The sequence below is a fragment of the Seriola aureovittata genome, chromosome 1 (genome assembly GCF_021018895.1).
Source record: "Seriola aureovittata isolate HTS-2021-v1 ecotype China chromosome 1, ASM2101889v1, whole genome shotgun sequence".
NCBI lineage: Eukaryota > Metazoa > Chordata > Actinopteri > Carangiformes > Carangidae > Seriola > Seriola aureovittata.
The window spans coordinates 17,087,348-17,103,363 of NC_079364.1; the positions used below are offsets into that span (position 1 = coordinate 17,087,348).

The 16,016-nt window shown below is 38.9% G+C and overlaps 1 protein-coding gene across 1 annotated transcript in view; it reads left to right on the forward strand.

Moving 5' to 3' along the window:
- The window catches only part of LOC130171318 (protogenin A-like), a 31,414-nt gene extending 17,135 nt beyond the window's left edge, over nucleotides 1-14,279 (forward strand). The window contains exons 11-19 of the mRNA XM_056379302.1: nucleotides 4,585-4,680; nucleotides 4,780-4,966; nucleotides 5,765-5,892; nucleotides 6,151-6,321; nucleotides 8,504-8,659; nucleotides 8,799-8,922; nucleotides 9,003-9,144; nucleotides 9,384-9,497; nucleotides 9,992-14,279. Coding sequence (XP_056235277.1) covers nucleotides 4,585-4,680; nucleotides 4,780-4,966; nucleotides 5,765-5,892; nucleotides 6,151-6,321; nucleotides 8,504-8,659; nucleotides 8,799-8,922; nucleotides 9,003-9,144; nucleotides 9,384-9,497; nucleotides 9,992-10,402 — 1,529 coding nt within the window. The 3' untranslated portion in view covers nucleotides 10,403-14,279. The remainder of the gene's footprint in view (nucleotides 1-4,584; nucleotides 4,681-4,779; nucleotides 4,967-5,764; nucleotides 5,893-6,150; nucleotides 6,322-8,503; nucleotides 8,660-8,798; nucleotides 8,923-9,002; nucleotides 9,145-9,383; nucleotides 9,498-9,991) is intronic.
- The last annotated feature ends 1,737 nt before the right edge of the window (nucleotides 14,280-16,016 follow it).

Below are 16,016 nucleotides of genomic sequence, written 5' to 3' on the forward strand. Positions count from 1 at the left end.
TTCAATGGTTTAAGCAGTACTACGATCAGTGCTGAGCCACAATGCACCTACTATGAAACCAACAACTCCTATTTCTACTAATAATGCTGACACTAATTATAATCAGTTTTTCATTCATTAAATTTGCTCCATATTATTTAATTTTATTGGCATAATGGTCCTATTGATGTATATAATGTGGAGGAGCCTTAGCAGTTCTTAAAAGTCAACTTAATGTTTGTTTTTTTTGAAAGCTTCTTGCTTAATCAGATCACTCTGACTATTGAATAAATGTGGGAAGAAGAGGAAGCTGCAATCACAGCTGATGATAAATATTAAGGTAATCAGCAAGATTTGCATCAAACATCAAAAATAGAGCTTTAGCTGAATAAAAAGAAATGATCTTTTTGTTCCTCTTTGATAAAGGAGCTTTGCAGGGCAGTGTTTTGAAGAGAGGAAAGCTGTTTTGTGGAGGCTGATTTACTATGTGTTTTATGACTGCTTTGAGCAGTGTTGCTGGAGGAGCATTGACATCAAAGACTCTCATTGTGTTTGGCTTTGAGAGCCACAAAGATAGTTTATTAGCCAAGACTTTAAGGAAATGCAGCTTTCACCAACTGAGTTGTGCACCAAACAATGAGCTTGTCTTGTGAGCTCACTATCTTGCAGTTCTGAGATTTAATTCTCATGAATTAGCTGCAGCACTGTGTTTGAGGAGAGAGGTGCAAAGTGAAGCATCTGACCTGTGTGGCAACACATCCTGCAGCAGAGAAAGCCCTGCTGTGCTGTGAGGAATCTGACTAAATTGTTTTGGTTTTTTACCAATTATTACTTCCTTCTTCAAGACATTACTTTTTGATATTATTATAACTGCACCATTAATTGAAGGCAATACAAATCTATTGATGTAGCACAATTCATATAAGAGGCAATTGCACTTTAAATTTAGATTTTAAAAGGAACTGAAAGCAAACTCTTAAAAACTGAATACAAGAAATTTAAACAGGTATACAAATTTAGAGGCAATCCTGATATAAATCCATGCTAAATGCTAAAAGATAATCTGATAGGTGTCTGTTGTACTGTAACAGTGGCATGGCATTAGTGAGCAGAACAAGGTAACCCTGTGAGGATATTTTCACAGATTTTTTAAATTTCTGTTCATGCATAAGAAAATATTGCATAGGAAAATATTTTGGTCTTCCCTCTTACTATGAGAGAACATTACACTTTTCTGTTTTTTGACAAATTACTTCTGAGGTATTATTTGCACTATTTTTAACTGCATGTTGAAAATATGAAGCAACGGATGTCCCACATTCACTCAGTCTAGACTACCAAATGCTGAATGTTGATTTTTCTCAGCAGGTGATCTCTGCAAATTAAATCTGTATGTACTGTAAATGGCATTCCCTATAATTGCTGATATGTTGTACACAGCATCCATCCCTTTTTTGCCAATAACATTGATTTCTGAACTATCAGCTGTGGCAAAACTGGATACTGTTGATTCAGCACTGTGTATAGCTGCAGAAGGACATGCTCTGAGCTGGCGGTTAAATTATCACTTCTGATGATCCAAATGATTGAAAGCACACCCTGAGAGACAGGAATGTGTGTGAGGGGCTCCAGTTGGGTATAAATGACACAGAGATGTGACCTTCCCTTGCATGTGTATTCTCTGCATGGCCCATGAGAAGAACATGTTGTCATAGTCGAGGTTTAAATACCTCTCATACCTGTTGGCACCAGGCAGAGCTGTGTGAACAACTGTAGATTTATCTACAGTTGTGCTGACGACATTTTAAAAGGTCATTTTTGCTTAACTTGTGTGTGTGTGTGTGTGTGTGTGTGTGTCTGTCTGTCTGTCTGTGTGTGTGTCGGTGTGTGTTGATTTGTGTGACTAAGGGCAAAAGAGAGGGGGGGGGGGGGAGAGAGAGAGAGATGATAGATGCTGGTGTGAGGGTTCATACAGGAGTTGACATTTATGGCCCCTGTTCAGGCCTGGTTTGCTGCAGCCTGGGGGGCCTTTTGCAAGGCTGAACAAAACCTCAGAGGCCAACAGGATCTGCATTTTGGCTGTAAAAAAAAGGGGTCACCACAAATGACTCAAATATGCCTTTTAATACCAACAGCATTATTTATGGGAATAAGGCTATGTGAGATTTATCTCAGTTGGAAAGACAGGAAATGTCTTCACTCAAGGAATAGCATCTAAAGCAGAATGCAGCAGTCTAAGAATATAATGTGTCCCAATGCATTTATGTTTTGTAACTTTATTTCCAATGCTATAACAATTATCTGATTAATTGGCAATTAATTGGCAGCAATTTTGATGGTCAATTAATCATTTCAGTCAAACCAAAAATGCCAAATATTAGTATTTCCAGATTCTTAAATGTGAGGATGTGCTGCTGTTGTCTGTTTTATATCATTGTAAAATCAATATAATTTTGTTTGGGACTGGAGGATAAGAAAAGATATCAACGTTAACTTAGGCTCTGAGAATTTGAAGTCTCGTTAAAGTAGTGTATGTTCTGGATGGATAAGTAATATTGTGGTTGTTTCTCATTTTGCTGTTGTTTGTGTACACCACAGGATATAATAACTAGTGGCTTTAGACACATCATAATGTTGTTGAAAGCTTCAGGTGTCTGCTTCACTGTGGGTGAAAAACAAACTTGTCCACTGAGTTGTCTCTTATCAGGACACTGTGTCACCACCTACTAAGTGGCATTTTATTTTGACTCTTGGTGTTTCCCTGTTTTTCCACTCACTTCCTCTGCTTGACCCTCCCCCTTTAGAGAGAGCCCTGCAACCCCTCCTTTTGCAGGATTTAGCTTGCCAAGATTCCATGTCAAAGGTCGTGGCCCAGATGTCACAGCTTCCCCCCTCACAGAGCTCGTCTCTCGCATAATTACGGCAGACCCATTGTATTGTGGGGCTGTGTAGAGGTGCATAGTACATGCCTGCTCCTCTTTAGAGGTGGACAGGCTTAACACACTGCGTAGAAACTTTGGATAACAAGGTGCACTTTGTACAAAATTTACAGAACTTTTGGTTTTATTTATCTGTTGCAAAGAAGATGTAAAGAAAAGTTCTTTGTTTCCGTGCTGATCATTTCTCTGGTCATGGTAAACATTTATCTAAAGAATTCTGCCAGCAACTCATGATTAGTGTGTTAGTATTTTGCTTACTCTCAACTGTCATTGCAAATAGATGTTTAGATGCAGGCAATGAGAATCCATATGCAGAAAAAGAGGCTCATCTCATATTCTACACCCATGACCCCAGATTCTTTTAGTTTTATCTCAGCCTGACCTGCTGGCCTGGGTCTGGCTCCAGTGAAACTCCTCAGGGCTGCATGGGGGTGGAAGTAGCTCAACTTAACCCCCCCCCCACTCTCCCCAAACTTCTCTAACCTCCATGGACACAGATTCATCTCCTGTGGTCTCCCTCTTCTCTCGACCCCCTAAATGTCTCATACTTCAATAGAAGTTGGTTTGTTTTCTGCAGGACAGATCGAAATATGATACTAGTAATAGGCTCAAGATAGACTTGTGTTAATTTGTTCATGTTTGAGCTATATTTCTGTAAGTGTTCCCATAACCAACATGTCTGCAAAAATTGTGCCGGACTGACATCTATAGTCCAGCATTTTGCCAGTTAACAGTTAATATTCACTGACTAAGCAGAAACAGTTGAGAAGTAACACTCATAATAACTTCATTTTTAATGAAACACTGTAACAAGAATGGAAGGTGGTACCACTGACACCTGTTTAAAATTCTCTGACTGACTAACTTTCACATCACAAAATACGTTACTTGTTACATGTTGTCAAGACAATATACTTATTTTACTGGCTATAAGAGTCGGCAGATATGATTCACAATATTGATATTGCATGCAACATTTAAATTGGACCCTGATCATTATTCTTTTAAGGGTAAAAGGGACATTTGGTCAGATGGCTTTTGTTCAGGAGGGTCTTCAGGGTCACTGAGGCCTGCAACTGCTGTTGACCATCAGCAATGTCCTTCCCAGGGGATTTTGTCCGTCGATTTAACCCCCAGATTGTGGACCTAAATAGGAGTGGCCACTGACCACTAAACAGCAGGCCTGACTGGGGCTGGAGAAAGGTCCTTTTTATTTGCACTGAAAAGACTCAGTGACAGGGTGATGGATAGTAGAGCTCTTGTGTTCTGCTTCCCTGAGTGCTGCAGAAACTGACCAAAGGACTCACGACACTGAGCATCTGTCACACTGCCTCACCTCTCGTTCCCACCACATCATCAAACTCAAAAAACCTCACTGACCCCACACCTACACAGTCCAGCTCTCCCTCATGTAGCACCCCTGCTTCCTGTTGGCTGTAGGAATCACATTGTCATCTGGCACCGTGTTACAACCTGTGTTGAAATATTACACCGAATTCAGAGTGATGGTGAGAATAAATCTCTATGCAAGTTACCTGAAGTCCAGATTCTGAGAGTCCACATAGACTGATGTATTTCGAAGCATGAAGTTTGACTTGTTTGTTTTTTACATTTTTACGATGCGTTTTATTTATACATTTTGGTTTCTCTCTTTTTCTTAATGAAGACCCAAGGAAGAAGTACCACGTTAAACTTCTGGCTTACAATTTCATCGGAGATGGCTACCAGGCTGACCAGACTATCAGCACCCCTGGATGTGTCTGTAAGTCCCACAATATACTTAAAAAGAAGGTTCTTCAGTGTGCCTGCATCATGATGGTCTCATTTTGCTATAAATACCATTATTCTCAATGTTTCTCAGCTGTTCGAGATCGCCTTGTGCCCCCTCCACCACCTCCACACAATGTGTACTCCAAGACTAACAGTTCAACTGCCGTGTTTTTGCACTGGGGCCGACCAGCCTTCACCTCCAGCCATGCGATCAACTACACTGTCCGCTGCAACCCAGTGGGCCTGCAGAACGCCTCGCTCGTGCTCTACCTGCAGACGTGAGAATTTCTTCTTAATACATTGCTAATATTCATTTAAAGCAGCATTAATCCGTTCTCTTGGCCACCTGATGGCAAAACACATAGAGCTGAACATCACTTATATGTTTGATATATTATGGCCTAATAAAGTTATGTTTAATATGTTAGCCTATTTATAGCCTATTGTTAATTGTTTCTGGTCACCTGATGAACTATTATATTGATTAGTGCATCTTAAATAAACTTATGGAGGCTATTGTTTCCTGTCTGGAGAAGATGGTGTCAGGGAAAGTGAAACTAGATGTATAACACATGCAGCTGTGTGTTTTGTATGGCTAACTGCATAATGGCTTGATGCTCATGCTATGTATGAGACCTTATCTTAACACAATGTTCTGTTATTGACAGTAATGTGACATTTCAGCAGTAGTTCATTATGACAGCCAAATCACATCACCTGAAGTGTTTCTTTACAACAAACACTTGTTGGGGGCCAAGTTTGCAGGTCACCAGTGTCTCTATGTTGTCTCCCCACTCTCACTGCCAGCACAGCTCCATATCGCCATCTGTTGGCCATTATTGAAGGGGCAGTTCACCCCAAAACCCAAGTAAATGTAGGATGAGCAGAGGAAAGTCACAAGTGGCCTCATCGTAATATTTTAAAACAGACATGTCTGCTGAAGTTTCTTTGGCCTAAATGCCTAAATTGAGTGCATTTTATCAGTATGACCTGCACAATCAGCATCTCTAAACCTCAGCAAATCACACTGAACAAACAGACATGTCCTTAAGTCGTCTGTTATGTCTATTCTGCAGGAGTGAGCAGAACCTCCTGGTGCGGGATCTGGAGCCAAACACCAAGTATGAATTTGCTATTCGTCTTCACATTGATCAGCTGTCCAGCCCCTGGAGCCCTGTGGTCTATCAGAGCACTTTCCCTGAAGGTGAGCACAAAAACATTTTAATATAATTTCCTGTATATACTCTATATGAAGTGTACCAAACAGTAAGACTGTTTTTAATGTGATTAAGAGATGTTGCACTTCAGATGGTGATGCTGTTTTGTGAGGAAAATTTATTTTAAAATGATTTCTTCATTTGCTATTTACATGAACATGTCCAGAGTTATGAAAAGACACCTTCTGTTTTAGTGTTCATGGTATTTTTATTTGACCTTATTCTTTTCATCCATCCACACACAGCTCCCATGATACCCCCTTCCAACGTGAAAGTGACTTTGATTGAGGAGGACACTGCGCTTGTTTCATGGAAACCCCCAGATGAACCCGACATAGCTGTCACACACTACACGATCCTGTACGCCTCCAGAAATGAATGGATAGCTGGGGAATGGCAAGTGCTGCAAAGAGAAGGTAAGGAGGAGAGTGGAAAGAAAAGTATAGAAAAAAGGGGTTATACAGATGTGCAGGGGAGGGATCACACAGAGACTCTCTCCTGTCGAAGACAAAAGGTCCATTGGAAATCAGTAATTCATCGTCCAGTCCATGTCTCTGTTCATTGTGATCTCTGAATGGTGCCAGGACAGGTCGAGCTCACTCCAGTTTGGTGTTTTGACCCTTTCCACACAAAGTCCACAGGTTCCAATCGCCAGTGCAGCAGTATCCAATGCATTTAGTTCTCTCTTTTCAGTTGTTGATCAGTCTGTTTGCATATATTCCAGTGTTAATCAAAAATACAGATTAATGCAGCTTTACACTCAAACTCGCAGAATCCTCTGTCTCTGTAGCATCTTTGCCAGAAATATATGTGCTGAATTAGTTTTCATCATGGAAAAACTTCATGTTGTTTCTAGGTGCTCTTTAAACATATTGTGTCTATAACTATGTCAGGGGGGTTTCTGTGAAATTGTCTATAGAAAAAAATGTATTGCAAGAGTTACACAGTTATTTGGGAGCAACTGTCTTTAAATTAATGCTTAGAATAGACCAATTATAAATTATATAGTATAATCAGTGGGAATTGTGTCAAACATATAGACAGGCTCACAGAGATTTAAACTGTAAGTATTAATTATAATGTCACAGAAAAATTATTCATGTTTGATATGACTAAAGCAAGTTATGGTAGAGAGGTTTGAAAATTAACACCCTACATCAGTCAAACAATGTTTTGCCGCCAACCCAAAATAAAGTAAGAAGTCTTGGTAAAGGAAACATTTTTCTCTTAAAGCTTTTGTTGTATCTGGTTTGTGAGACAGCAATTGATTTTTTAAGAGTAGATAACCCCAGAAACCTAAAAAAAGACATAGAACTGTTCCTCTGTCTCTGGGGAAGGGATCAAAAGTGGAGCTGCTCACAAAGCCCCTCCAGCTTAGCCCAGCCCCCTATCACCTCAAACTGAACACCCAACCCCCTTCAGTCGCTGCCGGGACCCTGGTGGTTTTAAGACTGGGTGATAGTGGATAAGGGAATGTGTATGGCCCTGATCCCCTGACCCCAGCCCAAGCTGCTCCCACATAGCACCTTTGTTTTTTGTTTTTTATGTTTCACTGCATCACAAAGTCTGAAACTGAATGATAGTCAGACCGAAAAAGTCAAGAAAAAGACAGCAACATATTAGATGAACAGAACTGTGTAGTTATTCAAAATGATCTCTACTGTCAGGCTCCTTTGGACAGAGCCAGGTTAGCTGTTTACTCCTATTTCCAGTCTTTTTGCTAAACTAAGATAATTCCGTGTTGGCTGCAGCTTCATATTTAATGTACAGTGTGAGAGTCGTATTGATCTTCTCATCTAACTCTCAGCAAGAAGGCAAATAAAATTTGCACAACAAAAATATTGAACGACTGATTCAAATGTTACCACTAAATGCAGTTAAATACCCAACTGTAGTATGTGATCAAAAACTTTGTGATCTTAAACACTAGCAGATAATCCCCAACTCAGGCCCTCAGTATTATATCATCAATAACTTGATGGTTGTTAAGTTTGTTTCATTAGGATCTTTCATCCCAGCTATGCACTACACTACCTCAGAGTGGAGCCAAAAACATCTGAACATGAGTCATCAGATGTCATTAAAAAAAAACTAAATCATATTGTGTAAGTTATTTATGAGTTTTAGATATGTAACTACTGATGTCATAATGTGTCTATGTGATCCCTGACGGATTTAATTTTTTTTTTTTTTTTTAAAGAAATACTTTTAACTCATGACTGAAGCTTTTAACCACATCACACACAGTCTCCATCAGTTGATTATCACTTGACCTAAGTATGTTATGGAAGTATGGATGTGGTTGAAAGATCCACACAAAGCTAGTGATTGGACCTAGACATACGTTTTTTTTTTTTGTTTGTTTTTTTAAATCAAAGTACTATTTTGGACAAAAACGTACTTTCACATTCTTAAACTCTTCCGATATAATTTCCAAATCTTCAAGATCGGTTTCATGAATGAAAAAGCTAGATGTATTAACTGGTCAATCCATCTTGATATAAAACACCTGTAGATAAGGTTAAGAAGATGAAAGCCCTGCTTCAACAATATAATCACAATGTGCAGTTAAACACCAGAGTTAAATCTCACCAACAGGGACTATCACCATGGCACTGCTGGAGAACCTGAGGCCTGGTCAGGTTTACTTGGTGAAAATTTCTGCATCCAACGACATGGGTGATGGGCCTTTCTCTCACACACTGGAGCTGACAGTACAGCCAGATCTCTCATCCGACCCCCGGCACTCCACAGGTCAGAGCCATCGACATTGTTCTCACAGAATCACTTGATATCTTATGATAAGAGTCCTTTTGAAGTTCCCTTTTGAAACTGAAACATTGTGATCACAAGTTATACCATAATCCGACAATGTTGCCTTCATCCTTCACAGCCTTATCTGATGGTTTCTACCACCTGGACCAAAAATCAATGACAGGGATCACCGTGGGGGTGTGCATTGCTTTCATCTGCATCATCATTTGTGCCTTCATCATCGTCTGCCGAGGGAAAAACAGGTATGTCTGAATACAGCAAAAGCCCAGTTTCCTTGAGTATCCTCTGTCTATAGTATATCGTCATATTTGTTTCCCTCCAGGAAATTTTCAGCTGTTAAAACATACACAGAAGGAGTGAGCGCCTCTCCCTCGGCTGCAGGACATCTGGGCTCTGACGGACAAGCTGAGAACGCTGATGTGGCTGTACCAATGATGAATCAAAACCATTTCATCGATTCCAAGGTACATAACACTTATTACAGCGTGTAACTCTCTAAATTCCAGTGAACTGATGATTTTTCAGGCCTGAAAATGTTTGGACATTTGTTAAATATTAAAAATAACTTGAAGTAATCAGAAAGACATGAAATGTAGTAAAGCCATTAGAATTTGTAAAACTTTTAATCGTATAAATTTTATGGTTTGTTCTGGATATTGCTCGTACCTATTTATACAGAAATTTTTTTTTTTTCACTTTTTAGGGAGGAACAAACCTCATTATCAATTCTCTCGGTCCTGTTCAGGCCAGTGCTGAAAAGAAAAAGAAATGGTTTTCCTTCAGCAATAATGTGAAAAAGGACAGTAAAGCATTACAGGTAAGACTAAGACTGATGAGTCCTGTCTGTGAAATTGTGTTGAGTTGAGTCTCAGGTTGCATAAAAATTTGAAAACAAAATTGCAGACCCAAACCTCATCCTGAGGTTGTTGGAGTTTGTGCTCTGCCCAGGACTAAGAACTGCATGGCTCAATTCAGGCCAAGAAGGCACTCGTGCCCCTCAGGCGCTCCTTCATATGTGCTAATTATGAATCCACTGTAAGGAGGATATGGAGTTTGTTGAGCAGGTTTTTTATCTTGAAAACTTTAATCTAAGAGCAATAAATTGAAAAGGAAACACATTTGGTGAATAGTAAACGTACAGCTTTCAGAACCTGCATTAAAGACTATAAACATCAGAATTAGTTTTATAATGGCTTCCAAAGCTCCCACTAGTAACAGGTTTGCTTAAGACGTTGAGACACCTCACGGCTATCTGTAAAACTTGGCCATAAACACTCAGATAACTGGACGAACACTTTCTCTGTGCTGCAGAATATGAAGCATGGCACTGCGTCCTACCAGCCAGGCACCACAGTGCTGACCTATGAGGAGGAGTTGTCTGTCTCTCCAGACCAGCGCACCCCTCTGCAGGCTCTGCTCGGGTGTCCCGGCGACACAGAGGGATCTTCTAGCAGCGAGGGCAGCCATGCAACTGGTGACTCAGGTCGTTACTCTCATGACGAAACGGAGATGACCAACCTGTCATCTGGTGCTAGCAGCCGTCCGCCGTCTCTGACAGCGGAGGACAGCAGCGGCTCGGACTGCAGCGACCCTGTTGAAGAGCTGCACGAGCTTTCGGAGGAGAGTCAGACTGACCAGGAGTTAAAGGAGTCAGTTGAGAAAGGCTGCTGTCATCATGAAGCCCAGGGCAGTTCTCAGTCTGCACTCTCTCTAAGTGTGTAAGTGTGTGATGGGAGCATGTCTGCAAGTGTGTGTGTGTGTGTGTGTGTGTGTGTGTGTGGGGATGTGGACGTGAAGGCAGTGGTATACTTTTTTTTTTCACTCCAGAACAGGAACAGTTGGGCCTTTAGGGACATGTGCTTATTGCCTTTGTGGCAGGGAGTTTGATGAGAAGACAAGTACCACTCTGCCAATCTATTAAATATGAAGCTATGGCCAGTGACTGGTTAGCTTAGCTTAGTGCAAAGATTGGAAACAGATAGAAACAGTTAACCTGGCTCTGCCTGGAGGTGACAAAATCTGCATACCAGCATCATGAAAAGTCTCTATTTAACATGTTAAATCTCGTTTGTTTAATCTGTACAATTTGTTCATAAAATGTTGCCAATCTTCTCATCCAACTCTCACCAAGAAAGTGTATTTCCCAAAATGTCGAACTATGCCTTCAACTATGTAGTCGCCACCAAGAGAAAGAAGAAGTAGAGGTGACAAACAAGAAAACATGACAGAGAAGGGGAGATAAGGACTAACTCAATAAGCCGAGCTAAGGCCAGATCTGATGCCAGTATACCACAGGCCTGAATGTCAGTGTGAGAGTTCAGTAAGCATGAGAGAGAGGTGTAAAGAATCAAAGACAGTGACTTTTTTAACATTTGTCCTCTTTTGTTCCAACCTAGCCATGTTGGCAGGGAAGGTCATTTGATTTCTTTAACTTCTTTCTTTTTCTTTTAATTGTTTTTTTTTCTCTTAATTTGTGTATGTTTTTTAAAAGAAAAATCTCACCCACCATGAATGTTTAAAAAAGATAGTCAAGAATGTGAAAAAAGTGACATTTCTGACATTATTTAAGAGAGTTTATCACTGGAGCGAAAGGGAAAAGTGAGTCCTTTTTGCTGATTATCTACCTCGGTTTACCTCTGGGTAAACTTTCCACTGTATATTTAACTACTTATACCTACGTTATGTGATATGCTGCTTCAGTTGCATTACATTTTATACTTCCTGATGACTTTTTTTACTGATTGTCATCCCATTTTGTCTTTTTCTCTTGCTTTGTTCTGATTTACTGGATGGTGAGGGCGCTGCAGCTTTCTCCTCTTGCTCCACCTGTTGTGTGGACTGAAGGATGTAAAACACATCTATTTATCTCCTCAGATGTTGCTGAGGTACTGAGTCAGTATTAATAATATGTTTTGTTCATTTTGTCCATTATTGAGTAATGGTATGAAAGAAATAATGAATGTCTACTTTTGCTTTTTTTATGTCAGTGCGCAGCTGCCCTTGCTAATCCTGTTTTATACTACCTCATTTAAGAATTTATTTTATTGTCTTATTGTTTTCCTAAACTCAGGGAACAAGGTTTAGTACATTTGAAAAGTCATGTAGTGTTACATGGTGAACTGACAGGGTATCTTCTCAGTACTAAACTGTTGTAGTGTGTAATTGCCCACTAGAATATGCTATGAATGTATCTCTGACATTGTGTGCCAGTAGCTCAGATGTTTGTGCTGCCCTCCTCACAGATGGACACCCCTTCTGTAGTTTCTCCTCAGGTCCTACAATGTCTGTTTTTACAACAGACCCTTTTGTTTGTTGAGTTCTTCCTTATTATTCGTGTAAAGATTCACACCAGAAGTGCTTGCAGTGGCATGTCGGTTTAGAAAAGCTTTATAATTGGCCTTAATGTGGAAAGCATCCCTCAGATGCTGAAACCAAAGCCTAATCTCTCTGAGGGAGAAGCTCCACATGAGGATGCAACACATGAAGAATGATTGCAGTAAAAGCAATGGAAGTGTTTAATCAGAGATGAAAGTGAAGAATTTAATGAACACCACAAAAAAAAATCTATATTTTTGTTAGAAGATATGTACTACTGAGTACACATTGTAGTTACTTTTGCTCCAAATAGTTATTTTGCTTTGCTGTAGAGTAGATAAAGATTAGCACTTGTCTGCCAAGTAGTTTTGTATTATCAGCCAATGTGCAGCGGTGACTGACGCTATTACCCAAAGAGTTGTTTGCTACCTTATTTTAGCCTCCCGACTAATCTCTGGCAGAAGGTTACTGAGGAATGTGAAATAATCGAGACACATTAGACCAAAGATTAAGCGTGGCCTTGGAGATCAGTTGAGGCGCTGCTCCTCAAACAAAGCCTTGCACATTAGTGGCCTTGACCCACGACAAAAGGAGCGTAGAGAGTTGTGGGTTCAAACTCTGAGGAAGTGCCCGCAGGATTCACAGGCACTTAATGACGACGGAGTGACAATTAATAATCAGTCTTATGCACACAAACCAAATTATCCTGTTGCAGAGTTCCTCGAAAACTGTTGAACACAGACGTCTGTACATTGTAGGTGAAAATAATAAGAGTTAAATACAGTATATTATATTGATTAGTAGCCTGTGTTGCGACAGTGCAGCCTTGTGTAAAAGTGCACCCACTGACTTTTTGCCTAGCGAATGAGTGAAAAATAATTAACAAAATAATTTAGAAGTTTGTATTTGAGAGATTTCCTGATTAGACACAAACTACATTTTAAACAAGAAATCTATTAAGAATGTGATTCTGTTATTCATTCATATTATTTAATGTCTTTATTTTGAAAAATATATCTTTTTAAGATCTCACAGATGGAAGTTGTTGCAGTTTTGAATGATTTTATGGCATAAGAGAGATTTCAGAAAGGTCAGTGGATGTACAAATGTTTTCACATTGCTGTGTTTTAATCAGAGGATTCTACAGAGGATTCAATCATGGGAAATATTTGGGATGAAAAGTGAAACAATCAGTTTAACTTTCTTTTTGAAAAGCAAACAATATAAACCAAAGAATTTTCTTAAAGGTCACCGTTGCATATTGGCAAGAGATCTGTTTTAAAGCATCCTATCTTTGTGTGAGATGTTGTCATTTTCAGTGTTTCTCTTACTCGTTTTACAACTGTATAATGTGTTGTACTACAAGAAAGCAGAATGAAAACGTTACTCTTTGTTTCTTAATCACCATTTATTTACACAAAATCAAGTTTTTGTCTTTTTTATTTGTCTTTCAAGATAAAAATGGATTTTTGATAGAGTGGAGTTGTGTTTATCCTGAAAAGGATAGACATTTCCATTTTAACTTGAACCGTATAATGTATTCATATTATCTGTATTAGTAGAGCGTCAAGGCCTCAATCCAGAATCTGAAAACAGCACTCACCCAAAACACCATGTCGTGATAATTACTCCCACGACTACTTGAGTCATACAGATTCTGATTTGGGCCTTTTTGTAGCTCGTACAGGTACATAAGTGCTACCTCAGGTTTTTATTTTTTCATATTCTGGTCATAGGTGCAGATGCAATTCACTTGGGTCGTTCTTGTCTGTGAGACTGAGGTCAAGATGTAACAAGTACACAGAGAGGACCCAGGATGTTGTGCTGCTGCCTTTCATCTCATGAATGGTGTTATGTTGGAATTACGTTCCTGTCCGAGCATGTGAATTTAAAGGGATAAAACACAGAGTCTGGTCTGCGAATGAACAGATCTGCTCTTCAGTGTCCCTTTTGCAGTAATGTTGTGTTTAAATAATGTGCGGTGGAGCGCTGCGGGTCATTTACAGTCAAACTCAGGGGGACCCGCAGCTGCTCCTCCTCAAAGAGAAAGCAGGTGTCAACTCTTGAAAATTGAATGTACCTTTTTGTAATTATGTTTTTTTTTGATTATTTCTGTTAATGTTTTGTTATATTTTGTAAGTTTGTCTTTGTCTGCAAAATTACTTGCAAGTTGGTTTTTGCCAAAAAATGTTTAGATAGGAGATTTTAGACAGTAGTTAATTATGAAAAAATCTGATTCTCAGTTTAAATAATAAAGTGCAAAAAATTGAAAAAAAAAAAACAAGTCCTAGTCTGCTGTTGTTTTTACAAGACGTGTTAAGTTCTTGTGCTGGTTAAAATGCAAATGGAACTTTATTTTATTACTTTAATTATCGCTTTATCTTAATCTAACTGCAAAGAGTCTATTCTTTATTCTTTAACTATCCTTTAACTTGTTTAAATTCCTTCAATATATGTTTATATACATTAGTTGGTGTGATTAGAGTTAAAATTGTGATACCTGTTCATCATTTCTCCAAAATGGATAACTTTTATTTAACCAGAAAAAGTAAAAATAAAAAAACCTCTTCTACGTGAATGTGGTGATCAAGCTGCAGCACCAGGCTTGTAATTAAATGTTTATTAAAAATTCTTTAAAAATAAAAACACAATATTGATACATACGATCTAAAAACTAATAACACTGATGATCACAATATAACTTCCCCTTCAAAAAGAGCAATTGGTGTTCAGGTGATCACTCCTGTGTGCCAAAGAGGCGCTGGCCTGCACCCTCACTCAGTTACACACTAACCTGGAGTTTCAGGAGTCAGACTGGAAGGTGTAAAGTAAACACCACAATGTAAAATGCCCCATTACAAATAAAAGTCATGTAAAAGCACGTATGTGTAATCAGGAAAATGTACTGAAAGTATCAAAAGTAAAGGTGCTCAATGCTTTTATATATCATTGATCTGTAACAGAATACTGAGAAATGTCTGTAATAACTCATTCATATTGTCATACGTCATATTTACAGTATATTTACCACAAAAACAGAGATAATGTTGACAACACTGATCTCTACTGGTGTAATAGCAGATCACAGGATTACTGAACCATAATAATTATCTTACAATAAATATGCAAAATATCATATATACAGTGCAATAATCAAGTGCAAAGTACACGTGAGGCTAATATTGTGCAAAAAAGACTTTAACCAATAACGCAGTTTCCTCATATTCCCGAACGAGATAGGGATAGATACAATAGTATATAATACAATATAATGTAATATCCTGCAGTGAAATACACAATAACAGTAAAATTCATTAATAGAAAAGTGGAGCAATATTTATAATGTATATACGTATGTGTATTGTTATATATGTATAAATACTAATATAAGTATATAAATGTTGTATATACCATATATGTGTGTGTGTGTGTGTGTGTGTGTGTGTGTGTGTGTGTGTGTGTAAAATCGATGCAAATACATGAAGGATATATAACAAAAACATGTACAGTTGTATTCAAAGTTTGGTCGCTCTAAATCAGTATCAGTATTAGTGAGTTTTTATGTTCCTGACTTTGGAGTTTTTACTCACTCTTTCTGCAGATCACTTCAACTTCTGAGATAATTTTAGGTTTTATTGCAAACGCATCATTTGCCATTCGCATCAATTTCCCTAGGGTTTTTTTGATTCTGTAAATTATACAAACTTATAACTTCCTTACAGGTGTCTCACGGGTCAGTCTTAAACAAACTGATACAGCACATTGAGCCTGACAGTAGCGTCATATAATAAGTCACTGTTCAAGCTGTGCATCTACAGCAGGATGACTGAACCTACCTACCTACCGGTCGAGCAACATAGCAGGTGAACAGTGTTTATTAATCAGGTCAACAGTGTGTTGACATGGACCGGCGGCTCACAGACCAAAACAATGACCACCACGTGTTCTCAGACGGACACTTGAACTTTTCAGCATCAGCCACGGGCCTTTTAAAACCCCCGCTAATGTTACAGCTCTGTAC